General features: G+C 38.1%; 1 protein-coding gene across 1 annotated transcript; it reads right to left on the bottom strand.

Moving 5' to 3' along the window:
* Nucleotides 1-1,320: 1,320 nt before the first annotated feature.
* On the bottom strand, nucleotides 1,321-21,077 carry LOC139311486 (complement component C9-like). The gene is made up of 12 exons (XM_070935927.1): nucleotides 21,001-21,077; nucleotides 19,041-19,134; nucleotides 16,397-16,544; nucleotides 13,001-13,148; nucleotides 11,420-11,558; nucleotides 10,871-11,083; nucleotides 9,602-9,842; nucleotides 9,053-9,178; nucleotides 5,757-5,938; nucleotides 4,744-4,972; nucleotides 2,924-3,098; nucleotides 1,321-1,365 (listed from the first exon to the last, which is right to left on the bottom strand). The coding sequence occupies exons 1-11, from the start codon at nucleotides 21,075-21,077 to the stop codon at nucleotides 2,944-2,946; spliced, it is 1,752 nt and encodes a 583-aa protein (XP_070792028.1). The 3' UTR covers nucleotides 1,321-1,365; nucleotides 2,924-2,943.
* Nucleotides 21,078-27,990: the final 6,913 nt, after the last annotated feature.

The raw sequence follows: 27,990 nt of genomic DNA, 5'->3' as shown, positions 1-27,990 counted from the left end.
GTCAGCGGTGGAATATTGTTGCACATCTGGCTCACAGCAGCTGCTTTATAATGTAAAATTGGGTCCTGGCATTGCTCTTTAAGAAACTGAAGCATTCACTTAAACATGTACAGTACACCTGCATTTGAACGTCAAGTAACCAGCTGCTTTAGGAATGAATTATTTTGAAGGAAGAATTTAAATATGGGAGTATATAGGAATCAGAGGTGGGATTCACTTACCTTCCCTACAAGTTCACAAATGTGAGCTCGTATGTGCCACCTTCCGTGCATGCTTTTTGCTCACGCACGCGCCTTCTGCGCGTGCTCACAGCCTCCAAAATGTGGCGAAATAGGACGGCATTACGTCTGGGCAGGTGGGCGGGGCCTACCGCAGTCACCACTACCGCTTCACCAGAACCGGCTGAATCCCACCACTGATAGGAATGCTTTCTAAGAACAGGGCTTGTGTCACTCCCACCTCCACTAGCCCGGATATCCTTATTTTAATCTGTGAAATATTGGCTCATAGTGTTTGCGCTTTTAGTATGTAATATCTGACCCAAAGCTGAGCAAACTATAATGGAAGCAGGACTTTCATTTTGCTCATTTATATATTAGAGTCATATCGTGGCAAGACTCCTGTGATATAATCATTTGTTTGAGCACTGCAAATGCCATGCGTGTTCCACAACAGTGGTGAGGAAGTGTGGTGTTCCCCTTTTACTTTCCTTTTCCTATTGTGTCCAAACAAGGTATTCTAGTCCAAAAAAGCATTTATAAAGCAGCATGAAGGACATTCTTCAAACTGCCAGTTCACATACCCTTGTCTAGGCTTCTATGGATTAGGCTTCTATGGACAGATCTCCATGTGTGAAAGATGCACTTGAGGGACAGCACTTGCTCTCGTGTGGCTGCAGATGCATCCTCTTAATCTATGACTCTGAGCATATGTGGAAAACTGCATTTTCCAGACCACAAGATAAGAACTTTGCACCCAGTAGACCAAATGTCCATGGGGATTTACATCTTTTGTACAATGACATTGTCATGCAAGTGACATAAATTAATCCATTACAATGAGGTTTCATTATAATTTGTGCTCAGATGAAGAACATGAATCTGAAAATATTGTTTATTATATTTAGATACTATCAAGTTATAAGAAAGAGAAGCAGTTCATAAATATATCATACAACTTTTAAGATAATGGGGAATGCGTTCCAGAGTAGGAAAACTGACCACTAGGTTTAAAGGATTAAACATCAAATTTATTAAGTAGTAGAAAGTGGTGTTCTGAAATCCAGAGATCAATGGATCCATAGCTTTTAATTCAATCTGGTCACATGAATCTTGATTGGTAGATCCAAAAGGGACGTTCAGGTTGCTGAAAGACACAGAAAACATCTATATGAAACGACACAATAGAAAAAGGTCTGTTCTGACTTGGATTACAACCTTTTCCAATCTGGCTCTTACTGTCTGGAACAGACTCACCTGTCAGGCCTGGAAGCCATCTTTTGTATTAGGCCTTCAGACCTGCCACGTTTACTTCTGTGGGAAATTGGGAGGGGGGATTGTATGGAGCATGGATGATATAGAGTCATAATAACATTCCTTTCTCAAGAAGTCAAGGACAACTTGTCCTGCACCTGGAAGGCTGGAACTGGGAGGCATCTCCAGTTGGAACAATGTTTGATTGGGCCATGTGATGGAATTGTGAGTGTTGGGCAGGGACTTGAACTTTTCTTTGGGTGGGGAAAACCTGGACACTTTCAGATTCAGGTTTTCCCAGATGTACCAATATGACATCTCTAATAAAGAAGAGGAGAGGGCTTTCAGACTTGCAAAATTCTGTTACTGTAATGTTATAATTTAACTGGAATTTTTAGATTTCAAAAATTGTTATAAAAATTAATAATGATTGCATACTGATCAAAGCTTGGATAGAAGTTCTAACTTTTAAAGACTGAAAGATATGGGACCTAACTATTTGATTTCTTTTCTTACATAGACTTCTCCTATAGAAGAGAATATACAATATGTAGCTCAGGGCTGAACTGCCCTATTTTAGTAGGAGAATGTCCTGCAACATTTGTATCAGGTCCTACTATGGAAGAACCTGCACAATCTAATGCAGTGTTTCTTGACTTCAAGAACTATAAGTTGTGTGGACGTCAACTCCTTCGCTGGCTGGGGAATTCTGGGAGTTGAACACACATCTTAAAGTTGCCCAAGAAACACTGATCTAGTAGTTCAGGTGTTGGGCTAGGGCCGAAGAGAATCAGGTTCAAGTTGACCCTTGGCTACAGATATTCCCTGGATGACTTTTAGGTTCTCTTGGTCCAATCTACCTCAAAGGGTTGCTCTTGGGGGGAATAAACGGAGGGGGGAGCATTATGTTTGTTATCTTGGAGTTCTGAGGGGAAGATTGGATACAGATCTGACAAATAAATAATATATGCTCATAATATTAAGAATAGTTGGACCTGACTAAAAAACCTTTTCAAATCGAGCCATCATCTCTCCCATTTGGAAATCATTCCCAACATATTTTAAATCCACTCTATGACCCCTCCCACACTATATGCTCACTAGCACAGATCCCGAGCACAACTAGTGATGGAATAGCAACTGAAAGCAATAAAGTTCTACCAATCTTGGCTCTTCTGAATCAGTCAGCTGAGTTCTGAGAAGACATTCTCTATTTCTTCCTCTTCCTTCCTTCCTTCCTTCCTTCCTTCCTTCCTTCCTTCCTTCCTTCCTTCCTTCCTTCCTTCCTTCCTTCCTCCCTCCCTCCCTCCCTCCCTCCCTCTCTTCTGACATAACCAGAAAAACCTTCACAGTTTCAGCTTTCCATGTGATACGCTGCTTTCAGAAGTATTAAATCCAGGATATCCCATGGTTTATTACCCTATTCATTATAACATTCAGAAGTTACAAACCTGTTAGTAGTCCTCTGTAATTAACAATGGCCTGTTTCTACACTTGTTCCAGGACATGATTTGCCCCCAGATCCAGGTGCAGGATTATTACACTCTCTTGTTCGCTGACGTTCACCATTCTGACACGTGGACCAGTTAGACCAGCAGTTCCAGCTCCCATCAATGGCAGTTTGACCTGGATCAGGATGAAAAGAAATTTATCTAACTTCAGAACATTCATTATTTCATTATTTTAGAAATAACTTCGTCTTCCTTCAGAATCTCACAATCATATAGTATAAAAGAGCCACGGTGGCACAGTGGTTAGAATGAAGTACTGCAGACAACTTCTGCTGACTGCCGGCTGCCTGCAATTTGGCAGTTCAAATCTCACCAGGCTCAAGGTTGACTCATCCTTCCATCCTTCCAAGGTGGGTAAAATGAGGACCCAGATTGTTGGGGGCAATAGGCTGACTCTGTAAAACCACTTAGGGAGAGCTGTAAAGTGCTGTGAAGAGGTATATAAATCTAAGTGCAATTTCTATATGCTATTTCTATATATTTTAATTATATGTTTTAATTCGTCTTCTTTCAGAATCTAACTATATTGCATAAATCCAAGTCAACCAATACTGGTTTTTTAAAAAATGATTAACAATGCACTGTCCAATTACATTTGAACTGTTCTATAGACCTGTAGTTACAATTGCAATTCCCGCTCAGTTAAAAATAATTGTAATATATTCTGATTTGGAATGGAAGATTTTGATTTTACTATTACTTATTGGGTTATGGATTTTATTTAGTGTAATAGCCTCTATTATATTTTATTTGATGATTTGTTTATAATGTACTTTTCCAGGGGCCTTTACTTGTAATGCCAAATTACTATTATTTGTCTGCTCTTATCATATCCTTAGATTCTGATAGTCAACCCATCAACCTTTTCAAAATGAATTGCCCCATTCTGAGGAAGAAAATATCTCAATAACATATACAGAACTACTGTGAAGAATTTTCTAGGCACCTGTCAGTCGCTCCAAGTTGGACTTGAAATGGGCAGTTGCAGTTGAATTGACTGAGACATGGTCTTGCCCTAATATCTTGGAAGAATCTGATCTACACTCCAAATAATTACATGATCTGTAATTCTTTGGAGTGTAGACAGGGTTTTCAGGGCTATTAATCCAAACACCTGTATATTTGATCCATGTCCCTCTAGATTAGTTCAGATCTCCCAGGAAGTCACATGTTCTTGGGACTGGGTCATGGTGAATTCATCCCTAATGGACAAGGTATTTCCATCAGCCTTGGAGGAGGTGGTGGTATATTCCCTCTTGAAGAAGCCATAAGCAAACCACAAAAGAGACATCACATTATGGCTCAGTGCAATAGATGTGAAGCATCTATTTGAGTCTTCCCTTTGAGTCTGGGCCTCCAGACTGCTCATAAGTTCCTATTGCTCCCCTTCACCTTATTTAGAAACTCTTAATTTTTAACTCCTGCCTTCCAATCCTAACTTACCTGTGATCACTGTTTGCAACTTTCCCAGCCAGCATTCGATGAGCAAAGTCAACGGAGGAAGGTGAATTTGCTTAACCACTGCATCATAAAATCTGCCAAGATTTAAGCAACTAGCTTGCTTAACAATAGAAATTCTCCTCCCAGTTATGGTTATAAGTTGAAAACTGCATAACTCTTTTCATTTCAGACAACAGGATGGGTTAACTCAACACAATTAAGTTTTGTACATTTTGTATAGGTTCTGTATATTTTTAAATAACACAATAGAGCCAAGAGAGCCATTAAAATATATAGTAAGTCAATGAATGAATTCTAACCTGGTACAAAAGTTGACTTGGGTATTTCACAGGCGTCTCCCTTGTAAAATGGAGTGCAGGTACATTCACACTTCCCTTCTATCAGCATCGCCGTCCCACCATGTAGACAAGGCTGGCATTTGCATACACTGTATTCAGCCACATAATCCTCTACAGCTCTGTCCAGATTTTCTTTCTTTGTTCGGGAGTCTGGGATTTTCAGTGGTACAAGTTCCGAAATTGGGGTTAACTGCAGAAATATTTAATGCACTTTTTCAGTTTAAATAATTGTTTATCATTATTATGTGGTTCTGTACATAAAGAAAATATGGACTATAGCACTTTATTCTGAGAAGATCCGTGCTCTCCTACAGTTATACTTACCTCTCCTCAGTAACTGATTCTTTCAAATGCAGATTTTAGTTATTCATTTTACTACAGCTCCATCATTAATAGCTGTAAAATGTCAATCTTTCTATCAAATTCCCAGTAATTCTTTCATGATATTTTACCAGAAATTAACATTAATGCTATTTTCCCCTTAACTCCACATACTTCTTTCTTCAGGTTCTGCCTAATGTTTTGGAATGCAACCCAAAGAAAGGCTGATCATGGCCCATAGCCCTAAAAAGTAGAAGGTTTCCAACTGAAACAATTGCTTTGTTATGTAGGCCATAAGAAAGAAGGAAGGAAGGAAGGAAGGAAGGAAGGAAGGAAGGAAGGAAGGAAGGAAGGAAGGAAGGAAGGAAGGAAAAGGAAATTTTTAGGAAATCTTAGGATTTTTGACCAGAATGTAAAGTCAAAAAACATCTTGGAAGAAAGCTATGATGAACCATTTGTAGAAAACATCATAGAAACCACAGAAGTGAAACTTCACTTGAATGCAGTTTTAACTTTACTTGACCAGAATCTTTGACTCTGAAAAGTTTGCAGAGAAACTTTTCCTCGAGAAAGAGGAAAACTCTTTCATTTGTGGATTCACATTTATTGAAAACTTCTCCAATTTATTGATAGATAGAAGAAAATCCTCTCACCTCTTGTCTTATCACTACAGGAGCTTGAGGTAGTGTAGCAGCCCATTCGACATAGTGTTCTACATCAATTAGCCTGGCATTTGATGAAAGCAATTCATTCAACCTTGTTAAGGTAGCTGTTGTCCCACCTTGAATCAGAGAAACTACATCTTGGATAACCCCACTCCGTCTCACTTCATCAACTGGAAGAGAAAAAAAATGGAGGTGAAATAATAGGAAGAGTGGCCTTAAGAAAACAATTTTTCTTGGTTAATAAAAAGTGATGATGATGGTGGTGGTGATACGAGCAACTGAACATTCATTTGATTTTATTTTTTCACTTTCACTTGGAAGAAAGGAAAATGATGATGTTGATTATAGTTGGAAATGGATTACCTAAGAGTCTCTGCCAACTATATTTGCCAAGATTGAGGAAATTCAATCTTTCTATATTGATTGGTATCAAGTGATTTTTCTGGGATCATCTTCCAGGTGGCATGATGTTACCTATTCCATCTTCACACCAGTGATCCAGAGAACCAGTGTATTATTCAAGAATTTCTGCTAGAAATTTATGGTGCCTAAATGACCAAGCAACCTTTTAGAATAGGAATCTTGCTAGGTCACTCTTCCATTATTTCATGATTTAAAGCAAGAGGCATCAACCCATGGACTATGAGGAAATGCCAATGTTATATGCTACATTAAAAAGTTGAAAACAATTCAGGAAGAAAACAGTGGCAAACAATCTTTGTTGCTATAGACAACAAGCAGTCAGTCAGTAAGAGTTGAGCTTAGCTGAAAGAAAGCTCCAGCTAATAGTATACTATAATAGTATATATTTTTCTTATTATCTCCCAAATAATGGAGCTTTGGTTAACGTTTATTAAAAAAATAAAATCATCAATGAAATAAAATGCAGTTAAAACATACTGTAGCATGGGAAATATAAACGCCACTATGTCAAACTGCGGGTGGATGGCTGCTCTGCATAGGTAAGGATTACAGAACTAATTTTATTTTATTTTTAGTACATAACTAAACTAAAGTTTAAATGCACAAATACATATTAAGGATGAGGAATGAAAATAAATTTGTGGAGCAGGGAATAAGTCAAATTTGCCTTTGTTGAATAACACACACACATATACAGAGGGCCTCTGGTGTATGTGTCTGTGAGAGAAAATTCAAGATGGCAGCTCCTGCTATGTGGCTGATGTCCCAATCTTTTATGTGAGCGGCTGATATTAGAAAGTATCCAGGGGTGAAATCTAAAAATTTTTGCTACTGTTTCTGTGGGCGTGGCTTAATTAGTGGGTGGGGCTTGGTGGTAAGGTGACTGGGAGGGTGTGGCTTGTTGGTCAGGTGGGCGTGGCCAAGGCAATGTCACTTTTTTAACCTACAAAACACAACATAACACAACTGGCTCACCCACAATATAAAAGCAGCTGTGCTAGACCCCTGCAACAAGCAGGAACCTCACACAGCCACAAAAAGCCCAAAAAACCAACTTTCACACTTTACACACACAAAATTCCACATACAGCTTTGTGAGATTTTGTGTGTTTGTGTAGTTAGAGTGAAACACTACAGAAACACACTAAATCTCAGAAAGCTGCACAAATATTATTTTATTTTATTTTATTTTTATTTTTATATAAAAGCAGCTAAATTTAAAACTTCCTAAACTTTAAATGGCTACGTCTAAAAAAAGAACAACTAAAAAAAACCCCCAATTAACTATTTTTTTAAAGCTCCCAAAGGGGAAAAAAACTTACCCAATAGAACAGGGCTCTCCAACCTTGGCAACTTTAAGGCTTGTGGACTTCAACTCCCAGAATTCCTCAGCCAGCTTTGCTTTGCTGGCTGAGGAATTTTGGGAGTTGAAGTCCACAACTCCCTGCCTGCTTGATTGCAGGCAGGGAGATTCAGTTGCTTGCTGATGCAATGGATTTGCAATGGGATTACAGCAAGGTGTTGTGACCAGCAGCTAAGGTAAGCAAGCTGAGGGGGGGGAGGGGGAGGGATTTTGCTACGAGCCATTTAAAAGGAAAAAAGTTTTTTTCTTTTACATGGCTCTGGCAATCCAAGCTGAGTTGCCTGATTAGCAGGCAACTCGGCTGGGATTGTCAGAGCTTGGCTGGTCAGAGCCATTTAAAAGAAAAAAAAAAGGCTCTGATGATCACGCGGCTCACTGGGCATGGGGGGCGGGGGCAGGGATTTTTGCTACCGGTTCTCTGAACTGCCCACCGCCATCGCTACCTACTCGCCCGAGCCGGTCCGAACCGGGAGCATTTCACCCCTGAAAGTATCTCCAAATACTGTCCTGTTTCAGAGACTCAGACACATAAAAACAAATGTTTGCTTACCATTCCTATTTAATTTTTGAACTGAAAACTTCACTTATACATTTGCAGGTCCTATGGGCATCTACTCAATCCAAAATCTAGTTGGGCTAGGTTATTCCATAAGTCTCAAGATAGGACACCTATATTGAAGTTTGTTCTGCATGAGGGGTTTCCACAGACTACAGGACTCATCTATGTTTATTCCTTCCATAGATACTTGACCAAAGAGCTGAAACTTGGCCAGTCACATCTTGGCTTTTCCTCACGTATCTGGGAGCTCTTCCAAAAGAGTCCCACGGCCTCATTATGTCAAGGGGCAACCATCTGTTGTCTTGTGAAATATAACTTATTGTGTTTTTGTCAGATTCTTTACTCTGGTATTCCATACACTGCATCAATTAAAATCTTCCTGAGCAAAAAATTCTGCCTTCTTTGCTTGCTTTGTGTAGGTCTTATGAACTTCAGCTTTCATGAAAGCCCCTTCACACAAATACTTGACACATTAATACTATATTGTGGCATTATTTAGTGATTGGCACATTAGTGAAATATGTTTTATCTATCTGTCTGTCTGTCTGTCTGTCCGTCTGTCTGTCTGTCTCCTGCCTTTCTTATTTTTACAAATATCTCAAGAGTCAAATGTATCTAATATACATTTTTCCTCATATTTTTCCACAATAACAAACCTGTGAGGTAGGCTGGACTGAGAATGATTTACCCAGTGACATCCAGCAGGCTTTCATGGCTATGGTCTTTACCACTAAGCCACCATGCTGCTCATTATATATTATATTACACTGGCATTAATAGGTACATTGGTATTGTTCATTACTTAATGTGGTTATATAGCATGTGATTGATGTGTTCTGACAACACATCTTAGTTCTGGTATGAGGGATATAATGTGCCAATCAATATGCAAACTTGGGCATCAAAATGTCAGAAGAAGGTAGGGGCTGATGTACTCACCATTTTTAAATCTACTGGTTTTACATTGTTTAGCTTTAATCTCCGCTGTGGCTTCTGCAACATCTGCGGCGATAGTAATTCCTAAATTAAAGCCTAAGCATCTGTTTACATCCTCTGCAGTGAGCCCTGAAAATAGAGTATACAAACTTGGTATATAAACTTGATAAAAGAATAAATTGATAAATATAATTTGGGGAAAATCATGGTTGCTGGCTCTTATGGTTTAGCCAGTCTGATTCCAATACATGTATTTATTGTAACTAAAAGAATTCAAAAAGGTTACAATCATGTGAAGCAAGCACCAGGGGTTGTAAGTTTTTAAGGGGAGATGCAACCATTGTCTTTGAGGTGAAGAATTCAACAGTAAAATTAACAGCGACTCAGTATAAACACCCTAAGGTGCAATTGGTACCCTGAACCAATCCAAGTTGAAGTTTGTGAAGAACCCAGTTTTAAAGAAAACAGGGTTAGGGTCAGAAATCAGTTGCTCTGATTGCCAGCTACGCTATTATTCTTGTGCATAAGAGACCACTTTCATTCTGTCCTTACCGTGTGATGAAAGTGTTTGATTATCCAACACATATATTAGCTCATATTTTCCTCCAACGGTTCCTCTCTGGGAATAATGAGTTCCATATGTTTCAAGAAATTTAAAATACTCTCCCTTCTCATAGGTACTTGGCAAAAACTTTAGTTCTTCCAGGAATGTCTCACTTAAGCGCAAATCACGTTTTCGCATTTGGAAAGTTCCCAGTTGTATATTAGATTTGACATGTAAATAGATGGGATTCTATAAGGAAAAAATAGTAATATATCAGTTATTCTATCCACAGGTATAGAGGTAGAGAATGAGATTGTGGTACTCTTTTACATTGTCCTCTGATTATTGTTTTATTATTTATTTATATGGGCAATTCTCAGGTCATGCAGGATTTCATAGACAATAGCAATAGAATTTAGACTTATATATCACTCCACTTTACAGCACTCTCTGAGCAGCTTACAAATATCAGCCTATTGCCCCAAACAGTCTTGGTCCTCATTTTACCAGTCTTGGAAGGATGGAAGGCTGAGTCAATCTTGAACCCATCATTGAACTTTGGAAAATGCTTGCTTCCGTGTCTTTACTTGGAGTGGGGTTTTTTCTGGAATGCTGATACACAGTGCGTTAACCGATAAACTAATAAATGGATTCCCATGTCATGCTAAGACACTGAAAACCTAAACAAGGTTAATACTTTTTGGTATTTCACTAACCCAATTCAGCATGAATGCAGCCAATGGCTCAGTATTTCTTAGGGCATGTAAATTATCATTCCTCTGGAATAATGTATATGTCAGTCCTGGAGGCCATCTTTTTCTTTGGATCTTCAGGGCTGCCACATTTAGTGCTGTGGGAAACTGGGAGGGGGGATTGCATGGAGTTTCAGGGATATTTAGCCTGTAGATCAGAGGTCTTCAAACTTGGCAGCTTTAAGGCTTGTGAACTTCAACTCCCAGAATTCTCCAGCCAGCTGTGGGAGTTGAAGTCCACAAGCCTTAAAGCTGCCAAGTTTGAAGACTTCTGCTGTAGATGGTGCTGTGATTGGACCATGTGATGGACGTGTGGGTGCAGGGGAAGGGACTTGAACTTTCTTTTGGGTGGGGAAAACCCGGATGCTTTCATATTAGGGTTTTCCCAGATGTGCCAATATGACATCTCTAATAAAATGTAACTTTGAGGAACTTCTAGGTTTGGAGTCTTCTTTTGTTGGGGATGTTACTTGGAACCCTGACAGTATACTTACCTATGATTTAAAAAAAAAAAAAAAAGCTTACCGTTCCTTTGGTGTTTTTCAAGAATTCACTCATGCTGGATGATCTGCCAGCATTGAAGCCTCCCCCAATAGTAGTTGATACATTGGACTCAGTCGGTTTCAGTTTAACAGACAAGTTCACATCAAAAGTCTGTGATTTTGTTTTGAATATTTCTTTAATTGTTGATGCTTGGTCACTGTAGAATTCACTTGTAAAGCGTTTGTCTCCTCTTGTCTTGAAAGGCAGAAAATATACAATTAAATGGCTGACTGACAGATAGGTAATGATAAACAACATAATCTATGTTGGCATCCCTTGGTACCCCAAGATGTGCTTAGTTCAGCCAATAACATTATTTAAGCTTGTGAGGGGTGAAAAGTATGTGGTGAACTGGTCTAACCTACACATATTCATAAAGAGGCTGCGGCCAATGTGAGGCTATTTCTTCTACAGACTTCTGACTGAAAAATAACAAATAAAATTTGGAAGAGAAGTGGGGATCCCTCATGTTAACAGGTGAATATCTGAAGAGGGATAAAATTCCACTCTGCTTTACACAAAGAAGCTTACATCATAACTGAGGACAGCTGTATTCCATGGCTTGCGGTAATAAATGGCTGTGTTCCCATCACGGACTCTATCACAAATGCCATTGTAGAACTCATTTTGAAATGCAGTTTGAGCCGGTGTCATTCCCAGCACATTCACACTGGAAGGAAGGAAGGAAGGAAGGAAGGAAGGAAGGAAGGAAGGAAGGAAGGAAGGAAGGAAGGAAGGTTTATTAATCCTCAGCCTTCTTATTGTACTATTAAATGTCATATACTATCAGAAATATCAAGCCAATACAACAAAGACAAATCAGTAATATATATAAAAATAACAAAGATATACTGTTTTATCCTACCATATTTCCCCAAGTTCATTTGTATTGAATCTGTGTTGATTCATTGGTTGCAAAAAAAAAAAAAACCTGATGAACTGGTTTGTCACCCATGCATGATATTGTGGGCTTAAAAGTGTCTGACCCCAAGTCATCCATGCAACATGCATGCCTAAAATGGGACTAGAACTCACTCCTGGTTTCTAGCCTAGTAACTTAACCACTAAATTCATACAAAGAGTATTATGTTGCCTTAAATATTAGCATGCATTGCCTGGTAGACTTTAGTAATTATTTAACTCAGTTTTGAGCCTCTCTCACTCCTTAATACTTCTAGGTAGAATACAGATAGAGAAGAAGACTTACAAAAAAATCCTTAGCTCACCAGTGAAGACCAGTAAAAAGCCAAAGTTATGGGGATTATACAATGACCCTTTTCCATAGCCGTTTTTAATGATTATCAGAGTGTCATTACGGTGGGACCTGTTCTAAAGTATGTGTGTGTGTAAGGGAGGATATCATTCCAGAGGGTAAGTGTCACAATAAGGAAAATATAGTTCCTGGGACCTATAAGATCACATTATTTCAAGGATCACAATCCAAATTATCATATGGGTTTACATGTTTACCCATTAATGGGATACATTGGATTAATCTGAAGCTCCTTTCTAAAGCAGATCAAGATAATCTGTAACGGTAACAGAGTTGGAAGGGACCTTGGAGGTCATCTGGTCCATCCCCCTGCTCAGGTAGGAGACCTGTACTAGGGATTCGAACCACCAAACTGCTGACCTTTCTGATCAACAAGCTCAGCATCTTAGCCATTTTAATTCAGTTAGAAAAGAATGGATGAATCCGATCCATTTCTAGGCTGGATTGATTTGTTCTAAGCTGGCATGTTGGCAGCAGTACAAAACAGAAGAAACAAAACTGGCTTGGTAACATCCATAAGATGCCAAGGTTAGCAGATCGAACATTCTAATCATTGATGGGCAGGTCTGATCTTCCCAATGTAGAAGCACATTGTACAAATGTCTTATGATGTTTAGCAGAAAGTACCTGACAGGCCAGAGCAAGGAAATCAATGAACTTTTAAAGTGTGTGTGTATGTGTATGTGTGAATAAAAGTCAGATAGGAATGTGATCCTAATGGATCTAAGAAAGATATTCAGAACTTTTGCATTCTTGAGAACCATTTTGAAGATTCCAGCCTTATCAAGTAGCGCAACATGTGATTTGTATTCTTCTCCTGAACATTTTCTAGAACTTACCCTTGTCCAGCTGTTCTTCCAAGTTCTGATACATCAACCTCACGATTCCCACAGGGTGGGCGTTTGGTTTCATCACAATGATCTTCGTCAGAGAAGTCACCACAGTCATTTTCTGTGTTACATACCAGCCTATTCTTTAGACAATATCCTTAGTGTAGAACAAAGAATGAAACATTTATAATTATAGGTAATTGGATATGTAGCATGCTTTCATAAATCCACACTGCCTTCCCCAGTTGTGCATTGGACTTCAACTCCCCAAATTTGCAGCTTAAATAAAACAAACTGCCAGAATGACTGACTGATTTAGTGTTAATTTGCCTTGGGGGATAAAACACTATAATACTTCTTTGAATGATATGGTGCATTTCAGTGCAAATGTAGCTACACCTATATGTAATGCAAAATCTTTTTAAAAGGTTTTATTTGGTGAAATGCAATGATCATCATCATAATATAATAATGCAGTGAAAATAATATATATTGATGATTAAAGTATACTGAAACTGAGCAAGATCTTCAGCTTTTTAAACAGGAAACATCATAATACTTTGATATTTAACATTTCATGAGCCTTGGTGGTGCAGCTGACTAAAATCTGCATAAAGTCAACATAATAATTTTTTTTTTAAAGTAGTTTTTATTGAATATAAATATTAAAAAAGACATACGTAACATATACACAACAACCATTTATACAACATATACACAAAAAGAGTGTAATTTCTTCTTAAGCATTTTCAGAGTGACGTTCTACAATTCTACTTATGATATATTCCTTCACCTCTCCTTAATCTAATAACATTTTTTATTATATATATATATATATTTAAATCGGTAATATTTCCCTTATATTTTTTGTATATTTCTGATTTTTAACCAATTATACCAATTATTCCATATTTTATAATAGTCTGATTCTTCTCTTTCTTGTAATTCTTTGGTTAACCTATCCATTTCAGCGCATTCTAAAATTTTCCCTATTACTTCTGTTTCACTTGGTATTTTTTCTTGCTTCCAATTTTTTGCGTAGGTTATTCTTGCAGCAGTTAATATGTGAATTGTGAGATATTTGATATCCTTAGGATATGATTTGTTAAAGATTCCTAATAGAAATGTTTCTGGTTCTTTTTCAATCTGTGTTTTTGTTATTTGTTCCAACCATTTTTTGATGTTAGACCAAAATTTCTTTGCTGCCGGGCACGTCCACCATAAATGATAGAAAGTCCCTTGTGCCTTTTTGCACTTCCAACAAATCGGGCTATTTTTAGGTTGTATTTTTGCCAATCTGGTTGGAGACGTATGCCACCGATAAAACATTTTCAGTTGGTTTTCCTTGTACGCCGTTGCTTTCGTTAAATTTAGGTTTACCTGCCAGAACTTTTCCCATTTTTCCAAAGATATTATGTGTTTGATGTTTTGAGCCCACTTAATCATCGTTTCTTTGACTGTCTCTTCTTCCAATTTATAGCGTAGAAGAAATTTATAAATTCTACTAATTAATTTATTTTCTGAATCTAATATAATTTTATCTATTTCTTGTTTTTGATTATAAATTTCATATGTTTTTATATGTTCTCTGTATTTGGATTGTATCTGAGTATAAGTCCACCAGTCTATTTCTCTGTGTAAATCTGTCTCCAATTGTTGTTTTGTCTTTAATTTGCCTTGATAGTCAATTATATCTTTATATCTAATTATTTTTGTCTTATCTGTTAAATTTGGGTGCCTAATTGATTCTGCTGGTGCTAGCCAATTTGGTATTTTCATATAATGTTGTTTTTTAATTTTAAGCCAAATTTGTAATAATGAGTTTCTTATTGTGTGTCTTTTAAAATATGAATGTGTTTTGTATTTCTCATCCCACATAAAGGAGTGCCAGCCAGTTTGGAGTTCGTGTCCCTCAATTGTTAAAATTCTAGAGTCCTTTAATTCTATCCAATCTTTGACCCACGATAGTACTGCTGCTTGGTAATATACCTCCCAGTCAGGGAGTGCAGCTCCTCCTCTATCTTTTGTATCCTGAAGCAGCTTAAATTTTATTCGTGGCCTTTTCCCTTGCCATATAAATTTAGATGTTATTTTATTCAGCTTTTCAAAAAACGGTTTATCTATTTTAATTGGGGTGACCTGAAACAAATATAAAAATTTAGGTAATATAGTCATTTTGATGGCCGAAATTCTTCCTAGGAATGAAATGTGTAAATTTTCCCATTTTTCTAAGTCTTTCTTTGTTTGTTCTAGTAATTTATCATAATTGTTTTCTTTAATTGCTGATGTTCTTGTAGATAACCAGATTCCTAGACATAATAATTTTAAATTGGGTGTTTTAAATTTCTGGGGTTTTAAATTGAGCCGAATTATTTAATAATTTTAAATTATTTTAATTGATGTTTGTCTTGTGCTTTTAATAGGCTGTATACCACTCTGAGTCCTTCGGGAGAAGGGTGGTATAGAAATAAAATTATTCTTATTCTTATTCTTATTCTTATTCTTATTCTAAAGTGCTGTTAAGTAGCACTTAGCTGCCAGCTGCCTGCAATTACTGCGAGTTCAAATCTCACCAGGCTCAAGGTTGATTCAGCCTTCCATTCTTCTGAGGTAGGTAAAATGAGGACCCGGATTGTGGGGGCAATAAGCTGACTTTGTATAAAAAAGAATACTGCTGGGTGGGGGGGGACGAAAGCCCTACTAAGCAGGTATATACAAAAGTATGAAGGCTATTGCTTAACGCATTGTAAGCCGCTCTGAGTCTCCGGAGAAGGGCAGTATATAAATTGAACCAATAAATAAATTTCTCTGAACATTACAGTGTGATTCTCCCATGAAAACATAGCTTATAAAAATGCACGCATAAAGAAAATATTATTACAAAAATAACATTAGCAAACAGAATATTCAACGTCATACTGTACAATGCAGGCTGAGAAAAAAAAGGGGAATGGGAGAAAGCTGCTTTTTTGCAGCTTAAAAGCAAGCAAAAACACATCTGTAATTTTCTCCATCTGGAAGGTGACTCTGAAGGCTTTCCTTGCAAAAAAGCCCACTGCCCTAGAGTTTTAAACCATCATGATGTGCCTCTGAATCTTCATCTTGTCATCAGACCAATGGTGGGTTGCCCCCGGTTCAGACTGGTTCTATAAAACCGGTAGTAAAACCGGCGGGAGGCTCCGCCCACTGACCCTGACATCATCAGGAAGCTTCTGCGCATGCGCAAAAGCTTCTGTGCATGCACAGAAGTGCACACACACAAGAGTGAAATTAGTGTGTGTGGCCCCATTGCAAACCAGTACTAAAGGTAAGTAGAACCCACCCCGGCATCAGACCACTATAGTCAGTGATGGCAGAAATGAGAAATGATGTATAGAGAAATGATGTCAGAATCTCCATACCTACCATTTTCACATTCAAACTCTTGCTTCCCACAATGACCTCTCTCATCTGGGCACGGAGTTCTTGTGTCACAGGGCTCTCTATCACTCAGAGCCACAATGCATGGTTTCCCTCCAAACTGTCCAAATTTTAGAATACTCCTTGAGCGATACTTTGTGAGAGAAATTAGAAACAAAATTAAAACAGGCTCAGAATCAGTCAGCTGTGGAGGGGATGAATGGTTGGGGAAAATGAGGCTGGTCTCAAAAGCCCTCCCTCTGCCTTTTAATTAATGATTAACATTGAATAGAATAGAATAACAGAGTTGGAGGGGACCTTGGAGGTCTTCTAGTCCAAACCCCTGCTTAGGCAGGAAACCCTACCCTACTTTAGACAAATGGTTATCCAACATCTTCTTAAAAACTTCCAGTGTTGGAGCATTCACAACTTCTGGAGGCAAGTTGTTCCACTGATTAATTGTTCTAACTGTCAGTAAATTTCTCCTTAGTTCTAAGTTGCTTCTCTCCTTGATTAGTTTCCACCCATTGCTTCTTGTCCTACCCTCAGGTGCTTTGGAGAATAGCTCGACTTCCTCTTCTTTGTGGCAACCCCTGAGATACTGGAACACTGCTATCATGTCTCCCCTAGTCCTTCTTTTCACTAAACTAGACATACCCAGTTCCTGCAACCGTTTTTAATATATTTTAGCCTCCAGTCCCCTAATCATCTTTGTTGCTCTTCTCTGCACTCTTTCTAGAGTCTCCACATCTTTTTTACATCGTGGCGACCAAAACTGAATGTAGTATTCCAAGTGTGGCCTTATCAAGGCCTTTTAATGTGGTATTAACACTTCACGTGATCTTGATTCTATCCCTCTGTTTATGTAGCCTAGAACTGTGTTGGCTTTTTTGGCAGCTGCTGCACACTGCTGGCTCATATTTAAATGGTTGCCCACTAGGACTCCAAGATCCCTCTCACAGTTACTATTTGTTATTGAAGTTACTTCAGTTATTGAAGTTTAATCATCCTTGCCACTTTATAAATTTTAAATTTGATATACTTTTATGTTTTAATATTTTATTTGTGCAACACCCAAAATCCCTCTGTGAAGGAGATGGGCTGTTTCAAAAGATGATAAATAAATAAAATAAATATACAAGGTGAAAGAAATGGAAACATATTTTATTACTCCAAAATGGAAAAGATGGGAAATTCAGGCTTCAACACTGTGGCGCAGTGGTTAGAATGAAGTACTGCAGGCTACTTCTGCTGACTGCCAGCTGCCTGCAATTTGGCAGATCAAATCTCACCAGGCTCAAGGTTGACTTAGCATTCCATCCTTCTGAGGTGGGTAAAATGAGGACCCAAATTGTTGGGGGCAATATGATGACTCTGTAAATTGCTTAGAGAGGGCTGTAAAAGCACTTTGAAGTGGTATATATTGCTATTGCTATTGCTATTGCTATTGCTATTGCTATTGCTATTGCTATTGCTATTGCTATTGCTATTAGGAGGACAGACTATCACTCAATCCTGGATGATCATCTACAAGTGTGTTTCTCAATCCTAGCAAATTTTAAGATTTCCAGTCCTGAAGGTTGAAGTCCATACATCTTAAAGTTGCTGCTGTTGAAAAAGCCAGTGTACAACTACTGAAAATGTCCCAAAGGTGCTTTTTCAAGAGGCTTTTTCTGGTTTTTCTTTGAAGACGTTGTGCTTCTCATCCAAGAAGCTTCTTCAGCTCTTCTTCAAGAGCTGAAGAAGACCTGAAGAAGCTTCTTGGATGAGAAGCAAAACATTTTTGGTGTTCCCATGTGACACCTCTCCTGCGCGAGCTGCACTGGCTCCCGGTGGTCTTCTGGGGGCGCTTCAAGGTGTTGGTGACCACCTTTAAAGCGCTCCATGGCTTAGGGCCGGGGTACTTGCGAGACCGCCTTCTGCCACCAATAGCCTCCCACCGGCCAGTACGCTCACACAGAGTGGGCCTCCTCAGGGTGCCATCCGCCAGACAATGTCGGCTGGCGACCCCCGGGGGAGAGCCTTCTCTGTGGCGGCACCCACCCTCTGGAACAACCTCCCCCCAGAGTTACGTACAATAACAGACCTCCGGATTTTTCGTCAGGCCCTGAAAACCTATTTATTTCAACTAGCTGGGCTGGCTTGAGTTAAATTTTAAATTGATTTTAAATTGGGTTGTTTTAATTTATGGCCAAAATATTTAATTATTTTAAACTGTTTTTTAAATTTTGTATGTTCTGTTTTTTTACTTTGGCTGTTCACCGCCCTGAGTCCTATTTGGGGAAGGGTGGTATAGAAATGGAAACAAATAAATAAATAAATAAATAAATAAATTTTTAAAGAAAAACCAGAATGTCCAGTTGCCTCTTGAAAAAGCACCTTTGGGACAACCATGACCTGGATGACTGAGAATCTTCATAGCTACGGAAAATGTACACATTTACACTGTGAAAAGGATTTAAATGGGTGATCTCTTACCATCCATTCAAATTTAACACTATAATTAGTGGACAACCAGTGATTCCAAACAAGAAAGCCTTTTTTCTTTTACTATTTGAAACTAATGTCCACCAAGGAGCCTATACTTCATAAATAAATCTTCTTTATGAAGCCCTTTTAATACAAGATAAATTATGGAAAAACTACTCACTCTTTCTTCTGAGCATGGACTACATGGCCCCCAATCACTCCAAGTAGTCAGCAAGCAGTCAATGGGCTCTGGAGCATTAGGTTCTTGTGTCACCCTTAGAATAAAATAGTCTTAAATTAAATTGAAATGTTTCTGATTTAATACTGTTTATATGTACATTGTTTGTATCTACATATTGAAAAGGAACGATATGACTTTGTTTGCCTACTCATTTAGTTGCATGCCACCTCATTGTGGTCTCTCGGTATATAACCATGCATGAAAATACCTTTTAAATTTTTTTAAAAATTTTCTTTTAATACAAAACATTTCATCATTCATTAAACAGTGTGTCATCTGGGTACAAATTCTTTCTGTCATAACAGTTAAAGCTTAACACCATATACATTATTTATATCTACTCTTATTTTAATATTAATATTTAACATATCTATTATCATAACAATTCTCTTCTTAATTTATTTGATAAAATAAATCCCATATATTGTAATAATTGGATTCTTCCTTCCGTTTAATTGTGAGTGTTAATCTATTCATTTCTGCACATTCCAATATTTTCTTAATCACGTTTTCATCTGCAGGAATCTCTTCATCTTTCCAATTCTGTGCAAATACAATTCTAGCCGCAGTTATTACATGAATAATCAAGTATACAATTTCTTTACTATAATTCCCTGGTAAAATCCCCAACAGGTTTCAAATCAGGTTTTAAATCAATATGCTGCTGTGTCATCTTCTCCAACTGAGACAGGAGGGTCTTATACTATAAATCATATTAATATATGTATTGTATTATTCACTGTATTATGTTGCTCTCAGAAGTGTTGAAGTGGGAGTAGAAGTTATGTTGCAAACCTCAAGAAAGTACAAGGAACAGAAATAAGGAACTTGTTAAATGTACTGATGAGCTTAATGTTGAAAACTCCATGACTATAGGAAAAAGGGGGCTGACTCCTGCAAATGATTTGCAGTTTCTAAGTGCAATTCTTGTTTTAAAAACAGAATTCAAACAAGAAAGATATTACCTGATGTGATACAGCACAAAGAAGCTTTTAAAATGATTTGATGGGTTTGTACATTCATATTTTTAAAGAATTCTCAGGAACTTTCTCTGTACCACTGATGTAGGAAAAATAAATGAGGACTCAAGATAAGAGGCAAACTTTGTCTTGGGTTTACAGCACACCATGGAAAGAGGCAGTATTTAGCTCATTCTTCACCCATGCTATTCCTATATTGGGTATTTACCCTTGAAATAAACCTTGAGATGAGGTTGAAGTTGGTCTCATCCATCAAAGTTTTAGAATGTCAACACTTAACAGCAAAGGCCTACCAAGTATTGAGCATCAGATATTGTGTTCCACTTTGTACACAAGTAAATCCCTTTCGCTCAAGTTAGAGAGATGTAACTTCAAAGTCCTTCCTTCCTTCCTTCCTTCCTTCCTTCCTTCCTTCCTTCCTTCCTTCCTTCCTTCCCTCCCTTCCTCCCTCCCTCCTTTCTTTCATTTTTTTTTGTAAGAATAAAATTTGTGGAGAAATACAAATTACATTTGAGAGATGCAATTTGGGCAAGCTGGAAAAGAGCAAACAGATGATATAAAGTAGTGTTAGAATTTGACTAAATTATACTTCTATGAATATTTCTAATGTAAAAATATTTGATTTTTGGTTTGAAATTCCAGTATTCACAAACCAGTTCAGAGGTACATAAATTGTAACTATCTGTTACTGATAAAATAACTCATTTAAATGCTCATTTAACATTTTGATTATTTTATGCATGGAAATAATTTCTATTGCATTCAATAGGATTGTTCAGATGCTTCTGAAAAATGGCAGGAAGCAGGTAGTTCTCTTACCTTCTGTCTTCCAGAAACTAAAAATAGAATACCAGGAAATTTGGAGAAGATCATGCACAAATGCTACCAAATGTTATCTCTATCCTGTACAATGAACTCACCTTGTTTTCCCTACTGAGGCAAAACTATTTGCTCCTAAAATGCAGAGAACTCCTATAAGAAGCAAAGAAGAAGACATGGTGGTAGGTCTACGAAAAAGTAAATCAGACCCAGATTCAAGTCTTTTAATCTGTTCATTTTTGTTAAATATTAAAAGAAAAATAAACAAAACATAATGGCAAATGAAGGTCATGCTGACTATCGAAAAGTGCCCTGGGCCACTTGTACCTGGTACTCAATTTGGCAAGTCTATTTGTACAAATAGAGGTGAAGGGCAGACAGGAAACTCAAGCTTTTGAACTCAAATTCAGTAAGCCATGAGCACTGATACCTCATTATTTCCACTGCAGAATAAAGTATGGTAGAAATGGGGTTGGTAAATGACATTTTTATACCAGAAGTCGTATTGTTCAATATATTGGAACGGATGGAAATAAGACATACAATTAAGGACCACAAACCTATCCTAGATGGTAATGTGTGATGCTCATGGCCCATTAAATTCTACTCTTCACCTATCACTGCTTCTTACCTGTTGTCTAAGTGGACAGTGTCTCTCTTTCTCTCTCTGCCCAATAATAGGGCTGATCTTATTGGTTAAAAAGTGGAAGAGAAAGTTAGCTCACATTTAGTGCTACCAATTCCTAAGGAAGGTCATGGCTGAAATGAAGTCTTTAAATTTCTTCAAACCAGGAAGCAGCAGCTCATTGTTGAGAAGAACTTAATACACAGATTAGCTGCTTGGAAGGCAATGCACCTAAATCCTAAACTCTCATACTCTCCTAAATCCTCCTCTCAAAATGGATACCGATTTCACTCACAGTCAGCCTTCCACTGGCATTCAAAGTTTGTTATAATGTTCAAGGGACTCTATCTTCTAATAGGACGGGTTCCCCAATCTAGGAAGATTGTTCATTGATCACCCTTTATGATTTCTGAGTAACTGTCCAAATAGTAGATTTGTCTTCTGTTACTCCAGAGGATATTTGTAAACTTCAGTAGGTAGAAACTGCAAGGAAGCGACTGTTTAAAAGAAAGTTCCTAATGATAAAATAGTGAAGTTTCAGTCAAGAGATGGGAAGCTTCTCTTTGCAGAATTTGTAATCTGTAACCATGAGGGAGGTAAGGGACATTTTGAGTTTCTATGGCCAAAAAGAACTTGTGGTAGGCAGGAACTGTGATCTAGTTTATTGTATAGGTAATGCATGAATGGGCGTTATAGAATAGAATAGAATAGAATAGAATAGAATAGAATAGAATAGAATAGAATAGAATAGAATAGAATAGAATAGAATAGAATTCTTTATTGGCCAAGTGTGATTGGACTCACAAGGAATTTGTCTTTGGTGCATATGCTCTCAGTGTACATAAAAGGAAAAAACAAAAGAAAAAAATGCAATCATCAAGTATCGTAAGATACAACACTTAGTGATAGTCATAGGATACTAATACTCTAAGCAATCAAATCATACTAGGAAACAGAACAATATAAATCATAAAAATACAAGCAACATAGTTATAGTCATAAGTAGGAGGAGATAGGTAATAGGAAGGATGAGAAGAATAATAGTAATACAGTCTTAGTAAACAGTCTGACAGTGTTGTGGGAATTAATTGTTTACTAGAGTGATGGCATTCAGGGGTTAAACTGTCCTTGTGTCTAGTTGTTCTGGTGTGCAGTGCCCTATAGCGTCATTTTGAGGGTAGAAGTTGAAACAATTTGTGTCCAGGATGTGAGGAGTCTGTAGATATTTTCTCAGCCCTCTTTTTGATTGTTGAAGTATACAGGTCCTCAATGGAAGGCAGGTAAGTAGCAATTGTTTTTTCTGCAGTTCTAATTATCCTCTGAAGTCTGTGTCTGTCTTGTTGGGTTGCAGAGCCAAACCAGACAGTTATAGAGATGCAGATGACAGGCTCAATAATCCCTCTGTAGAACTGGATCAGCAGCTCCTTGGGCAGTTTGAGCTTTCTGAGTTGGAACATTCTCTGTTGTGTTTTTCTGATGATGTTTTTGATGTTAGGTGTCCATTTTAGATCATGAGATATGATAGAACCTAGAAACTTGAAGGTCTCTACTGTTGATACTGTGTTGTCTAGTATTGTAAGAGGTAGTAGTATGGGAGGATTTCTCCTAAAATCTACCACCATTTCAATGGTTTTGAGTGTGTTTAGTTCAAGATTGTGATTTTTCTTTCAGATCATAACTGATCTGAAAACTGATCTGATCTGTTATCTGATGATAACAGATCATAACTTTTCCTTTCAGATCATAACTGGGAGAAATATTTTTCCCCTGAAAATATTTTCCACATTTCTATAGCTGCATTGTAAAACACCACTGTTATGTCGAGGATTTTAGTGATATGCTTTGATTTAACCTTCATATTAAGAACTGTCTAGAGCAGGGGTATCAAACACAATTTCATCAGGGTTGTGTTTGATCTTGGAGGCTGGGGTGGGCATGGCCAGGTTGGGTGTGGCCAGCATGACGTCACTCGTGTCTGGGGTTCCTGTGGTGGTCTGAGTGCTCTGTCAGCAAAAACGGAGCTTGTGGGGACATGCACGGCCCTCGTGAGCTCAGTTTTCAGCTGGGACAGCCTCCTGCAACCCTCTGCCAGTGAAAATGGAGCTCTGGAGGGTTGTGTGCAACCCTTGTGAGCTCCATTTTTGCTGGCAGAGGCACCACCGGCCAGTCCTTTGCTGTTTCCAGGGTGGCTCCACGGGCCAGATTTAACCACTCTGTGGGCCACATCTGGCCCCCGGGCCTTGAGTTTGACACCCCTGGTCTAGAGGTTTAGAGAATATTCTGGGCTAACCTATTTTTTTTAAGATTCTTGTTTCAAGGAGCATAAAGGTGAAGTGGGAATCTTTATGTAGCTACAAAACTTTTTTTATTGTGAAAATCTCAGACTTCTAATTCCCATTCCAGAGCCATGTTCTACCCAATCAAGGTCAGGTCTTGATGTTTCATGGCCATAGCAGGGTCATTAAGTCATGATGGCAGGATTTGATAAAAACTTTGGGGTTGTTTGTGGGCAGCTTCTGCACAGAACCTATCATTGGGTAGTGTGGAAACTGAGTACCCTCAAGAATATTTCTTCTATTAGGGAGCTACCCCCAGCTTGTAAGAGATTTGGGAATCATTTTGCTTGGTATATGCTTTTTATATTGTGCTTCAAAATCTTATTTGCTTGGGCTAATTTAATAAAGATTTAAATCCTTTATTTACTGGTACGCTTATTGTCCCTGCATCCAAAAGAGACAATTGCCTAAGCACTTGATCATGGCTTTGACAGGGGTGGGTTCCACTTACCTTTACTACCAGTTTGCAGCAGAAGCGTGCACGCTTGCTCTCGTGTGGCTGCAGATCAGGGGTGGGTTCTAAATTTTTTTACTACCGGTTCTGTGGGCATGGCTTATTCTGTGGGCGTGGCTTGATGGTCATGTGACAATTATTTAGGATTTAGCAGAGGTACTGGTATACCAAGCTTTTAACTGCTTGCAGAGCTGTACCGATCTATCCATTTATTTTTGCAGGCATTGATCTACTCATGTAATTTTGCAGGCACTGATCTACTCATGTATTTTTGCAGGCACTGATCTACTCATGTATTTTTGCAGGCACTGATCTACTCATTTGTTTTCTTTTAACACTGATCAGCTGTAGGGCGGCACTTTGAAGCCCAGTGGCAAGAGTTTAAACAGTTTTTTTCCCCTCTAGTCATCAGCTGGGACTCAGGAGGCAGCAATAGATTGGGGGTGGGGCCAAATAAAAGGTAAGAATAATGCGGGAGGTGCAGGGGTGCAGGGGTTGGGGGGGCAGATTGGGGCAGGGGGCAGAACCGGTTCGGTGACATCATATCGTCACCGCTACTGGATCGGGAGAACCGGGCTGAACCGGGAGGAACCCACCACTGCTGCAGATGCATCCTATTAATCTATTACTCTGAGAATATGTGGAAAACTGCATTTCCCAGACCTCAAGATAAGAACTTTGCACCCAGTAGACCAAATGTCTATGGGGATTTACAACTTTTATACAATGACATTGTCATGCAAGTGACATAAATTAATCCATTACAATGAGGTTTCATTATAATGTGTGCTCAGATGAAGAACATGAATCTGAAAATATTGTTTATTTATATTTAGATATTATCAAGTTATAAGAAAGAGAAGTAGTTCATAAATGTATCAAACAACTTTTAAGATATTGGGGCATGAGTTTTAGAGTAGGAAAACTGGCCCACCATGAAGCCAAATATGGTATTCTTTAGTTCTCAGTTTATGTAGGACAATATCACCTGTTACGTATAAGTTGGGTTGACAAAATCTGAAATGAGGAGGTGATAAGCCACCTGGGAAATCATCAAAATCACAAAAAAGTGAAAGTTAGAATATTTTGGTCATGTGATGCGACACTCAGAAAAATACGTCATACTTCACTTAATCCTCCAATGAAAGACTGAAGGCAAACAAGGTCCAGGCGGAAGAAGAACATCATGGCTTCAAAATCTAAGGGACTGGTTTGGACAAAACTCAACAGCACTTTTTCGTGCGGCTGTTGATAAAAATAGGATCGCCAGCATCCGATGATGGATATTCATGTTGTGCCATATCCATCCGATGATGGATATGGCACAACAAGAACAAGATTTTCTATTTTGCTTGGCAGTTGGTCAGAAGTGCTGTTACAGCAAAGAATTAGGCATCCTTGGCCCCAAGAAGTTTCTTCTGACATATTAGGTCTTAAACTGGAATTTGTCTCAGTAGTTATTGTGTTTAAAGAATGTCAAACTTTGCCGTCTAATTCAAGGCCTTATGAAACAAAAATTTGGAGTCTGCAGTCACGGACTCAGAGTTACAAATTTAACTTCTGAAACCCCCAGATTCTGTGGTGTAATTTCAGCAGCATCTGCCTAATGGCCACTGCTGCCACTTCCATTCTTCTCCAATCTGCCTTATCCTCTTGCTGCTTTTCTGCCTCTTTCCCATCCAGACCAAACCTAGGACTGCATCTTTTGGTCCAACTCCTTCCCAAACTATAACACCTTATACTCCTATCTCATGTTTCTGGTCTCACCCTCCTCCCTGTCTCCCTTCCATTCTGAACAGCATTCCATCATGGAACAATATTAAATAATTTTAATAATTTTAAATAATTTTTATGCTGATTCTGTTAACCGCTTAGAGAGACCTGTAAAGCACTATGAAGAGGTATATAAGTCTAAGTGCTATTGCTAATATTAAATAATTTGCTTTAAATTATGTATCTCACTGATGTAACACTGGGTGGTCTACGAAAGCTTTAAAAATACAATTTTTAAAATACACATAAATAACTAAAAGACTAACTGGCTGCTGAAAATACCATACGTGACAATGTGGTCTCAACTAACTTCCCATGCTCCATGCCTGAAGAACAATCTTCAAGGTTTTCCAAAAAGTAAGAACAGTTGGCCATGCTTCTTATTCTACATTCTTTTTGTGTGGGAACAATAAAATATCCAGTATTTTCAAATATGCAAATATCACTCAAATGCCAGTGAGTGACATAAAATAAAATGAAGCGCCATTATATTGAGACCACTGGGTTTAAAGGATTAAACATCAAATTTATTAAGTAGTAGAAAGTGGTGTTCTGAAATCCAGAGATCAATGGATCCATAGCTTTTAATTCAATCTGGTCACAAGAATCTTGATTGGTAGATCTGAAAGGGATGTTCAGGTTGTTTAAAGACACAGAAAACATCTATATGAAAAGACACAATAAAAAGGTCTGATGCAAAATTGGCATCTTCTGACTTGGATTACAACCTTTTCCAATCTGGCTCTTACTGTTTGGAACAGACTCACCTTTTATATCTATAAATGTGTTTGTTTTCTGTACTAAAAAAAGAGAGAAAGAGACGAAATTAAGCGTAAAGCTTTAGTTTAACTAAGCTTCAGTTAAATTCCTTAACTAAAAATCTGCGGAAATGTTTGCAGTAAGTCCCATCACAATAAATGGAGTTTCACTTTTCTGTTCAGAGAGTGACTAGTGGGATAAGCTTTCAACACATCCTTCCAATGAATAGTGTAAAGAGAACCTCACTGCAGGATGTTGACTCTTACTTTCACTGTTTCTAATCACAAAGAATTTTGAATGCATGGCTTTAAATTCCTGTCAGTCCATGGACTCTTTTTCTCTGCTCCTCTTTTTCCCTTCACTGGAAGACTAGGCTCTTCTGTAATGGGATCTGGGAATAAACTTGGGAGATAGGAGGAATGACTGGGACCTAGGCTATGATTTGAGAAGAGACATCTAAAGAGTCTAAAGAGTCTAAAGAAAGGATAAAAGTATATGAAAGGCCCCTCTCTGGTTCTCTGGAAAGTTAAAGACGAGGAGAGGGCTTTCAGAGTTGCAAGATTCTGTTACTGTAATGTTATAATTTAATTGGAATTTTTAGATTTCAAAAATTGTTATAAAAATTAATAATGATTTCATACTGATCAAAGCTTGGATAGAGTTCTAACTTTTAAAGACTGAAAGAATAATTATTTGATCTCTTTTTTTACATAGACTTCTCCTATAGAAGAGAATATACATATGTATATACTGTATACAGTATATACATACTGTATACAGGGCTGAACTGCTCAGTTTTAGTAGGAGAATATCCTGCAACATAGGTCCTACTATGGAAGAACCCGCACAATCTAATGCAGTATTTCTTGACTTCAAGAACTATAAGTTGTGTGAGCGTCAACTCCTGCGCTGGCTGGAGAATTCTGGGAGTTGAACACACATCTTAAAGTTGCCCAAGAAACACTGATCTAGTAGTTCAGGTGTTGGGCTAGGGCCGAAGAGAATCAGGTTCAAGTTGACCCTTGGCTACAGATATTCCCTGGTTGACTTTTAGGTTCTCTCAGTCCAATCTACCTCAAAGGGTTGCTCTTGGGGGGAATAAATGGAGGGGGGATCATAATGTTTGTTATCTTGGAGTTCTGAG

This window comes from Pituophis catenifer, unplaced genomic scaffold, assembly GCF_029215685.1.
Source record: "Pituophis catenifer annectens isolate HBS135680 unplaced genomic scaffold, rPitCat1.0.hap2 SCAF_2, whole genome shotgun sequence".
In the NCBI taxonomy this organism is placed as follows: domain Eukaryota; kingdom Metazoa; phylum Chordata; class Lepidosauria; order Squamata; family Colubridae; genus Pituophis; species Pituophis catenifer.
The sequence above is the reverse complement of the archived record's forward strand: the minus strand, read 5'-3'. Positions and strand labels throughout refer to the sequence as shown.

Bases quoted from the DNA above. Each gene is read 5' to 3' on its own strand.
- LOC139311486 (XM_070935927.1), bottom strand. From the start codon at position 21,077: ATGTCTTCTTCTTTGCTTCTTATAGGAGTTCTCTGCATTTTAGGAGCA. The intron at 5,939-9,052 runs GTGAGTACATCA...TTTCTCTTCCAG, and splicing joins AACCAGTAGATTTAAAAATG to TTGATGAAGTGAGACGGAGT. The intron at 3,099-4,743 runs GTTAGAATTCAT...ATCCTGATCCAG, and splicing joins CAAGTCAACTTTTGTACCAG to GTCAAACTGCCATTGATGGG.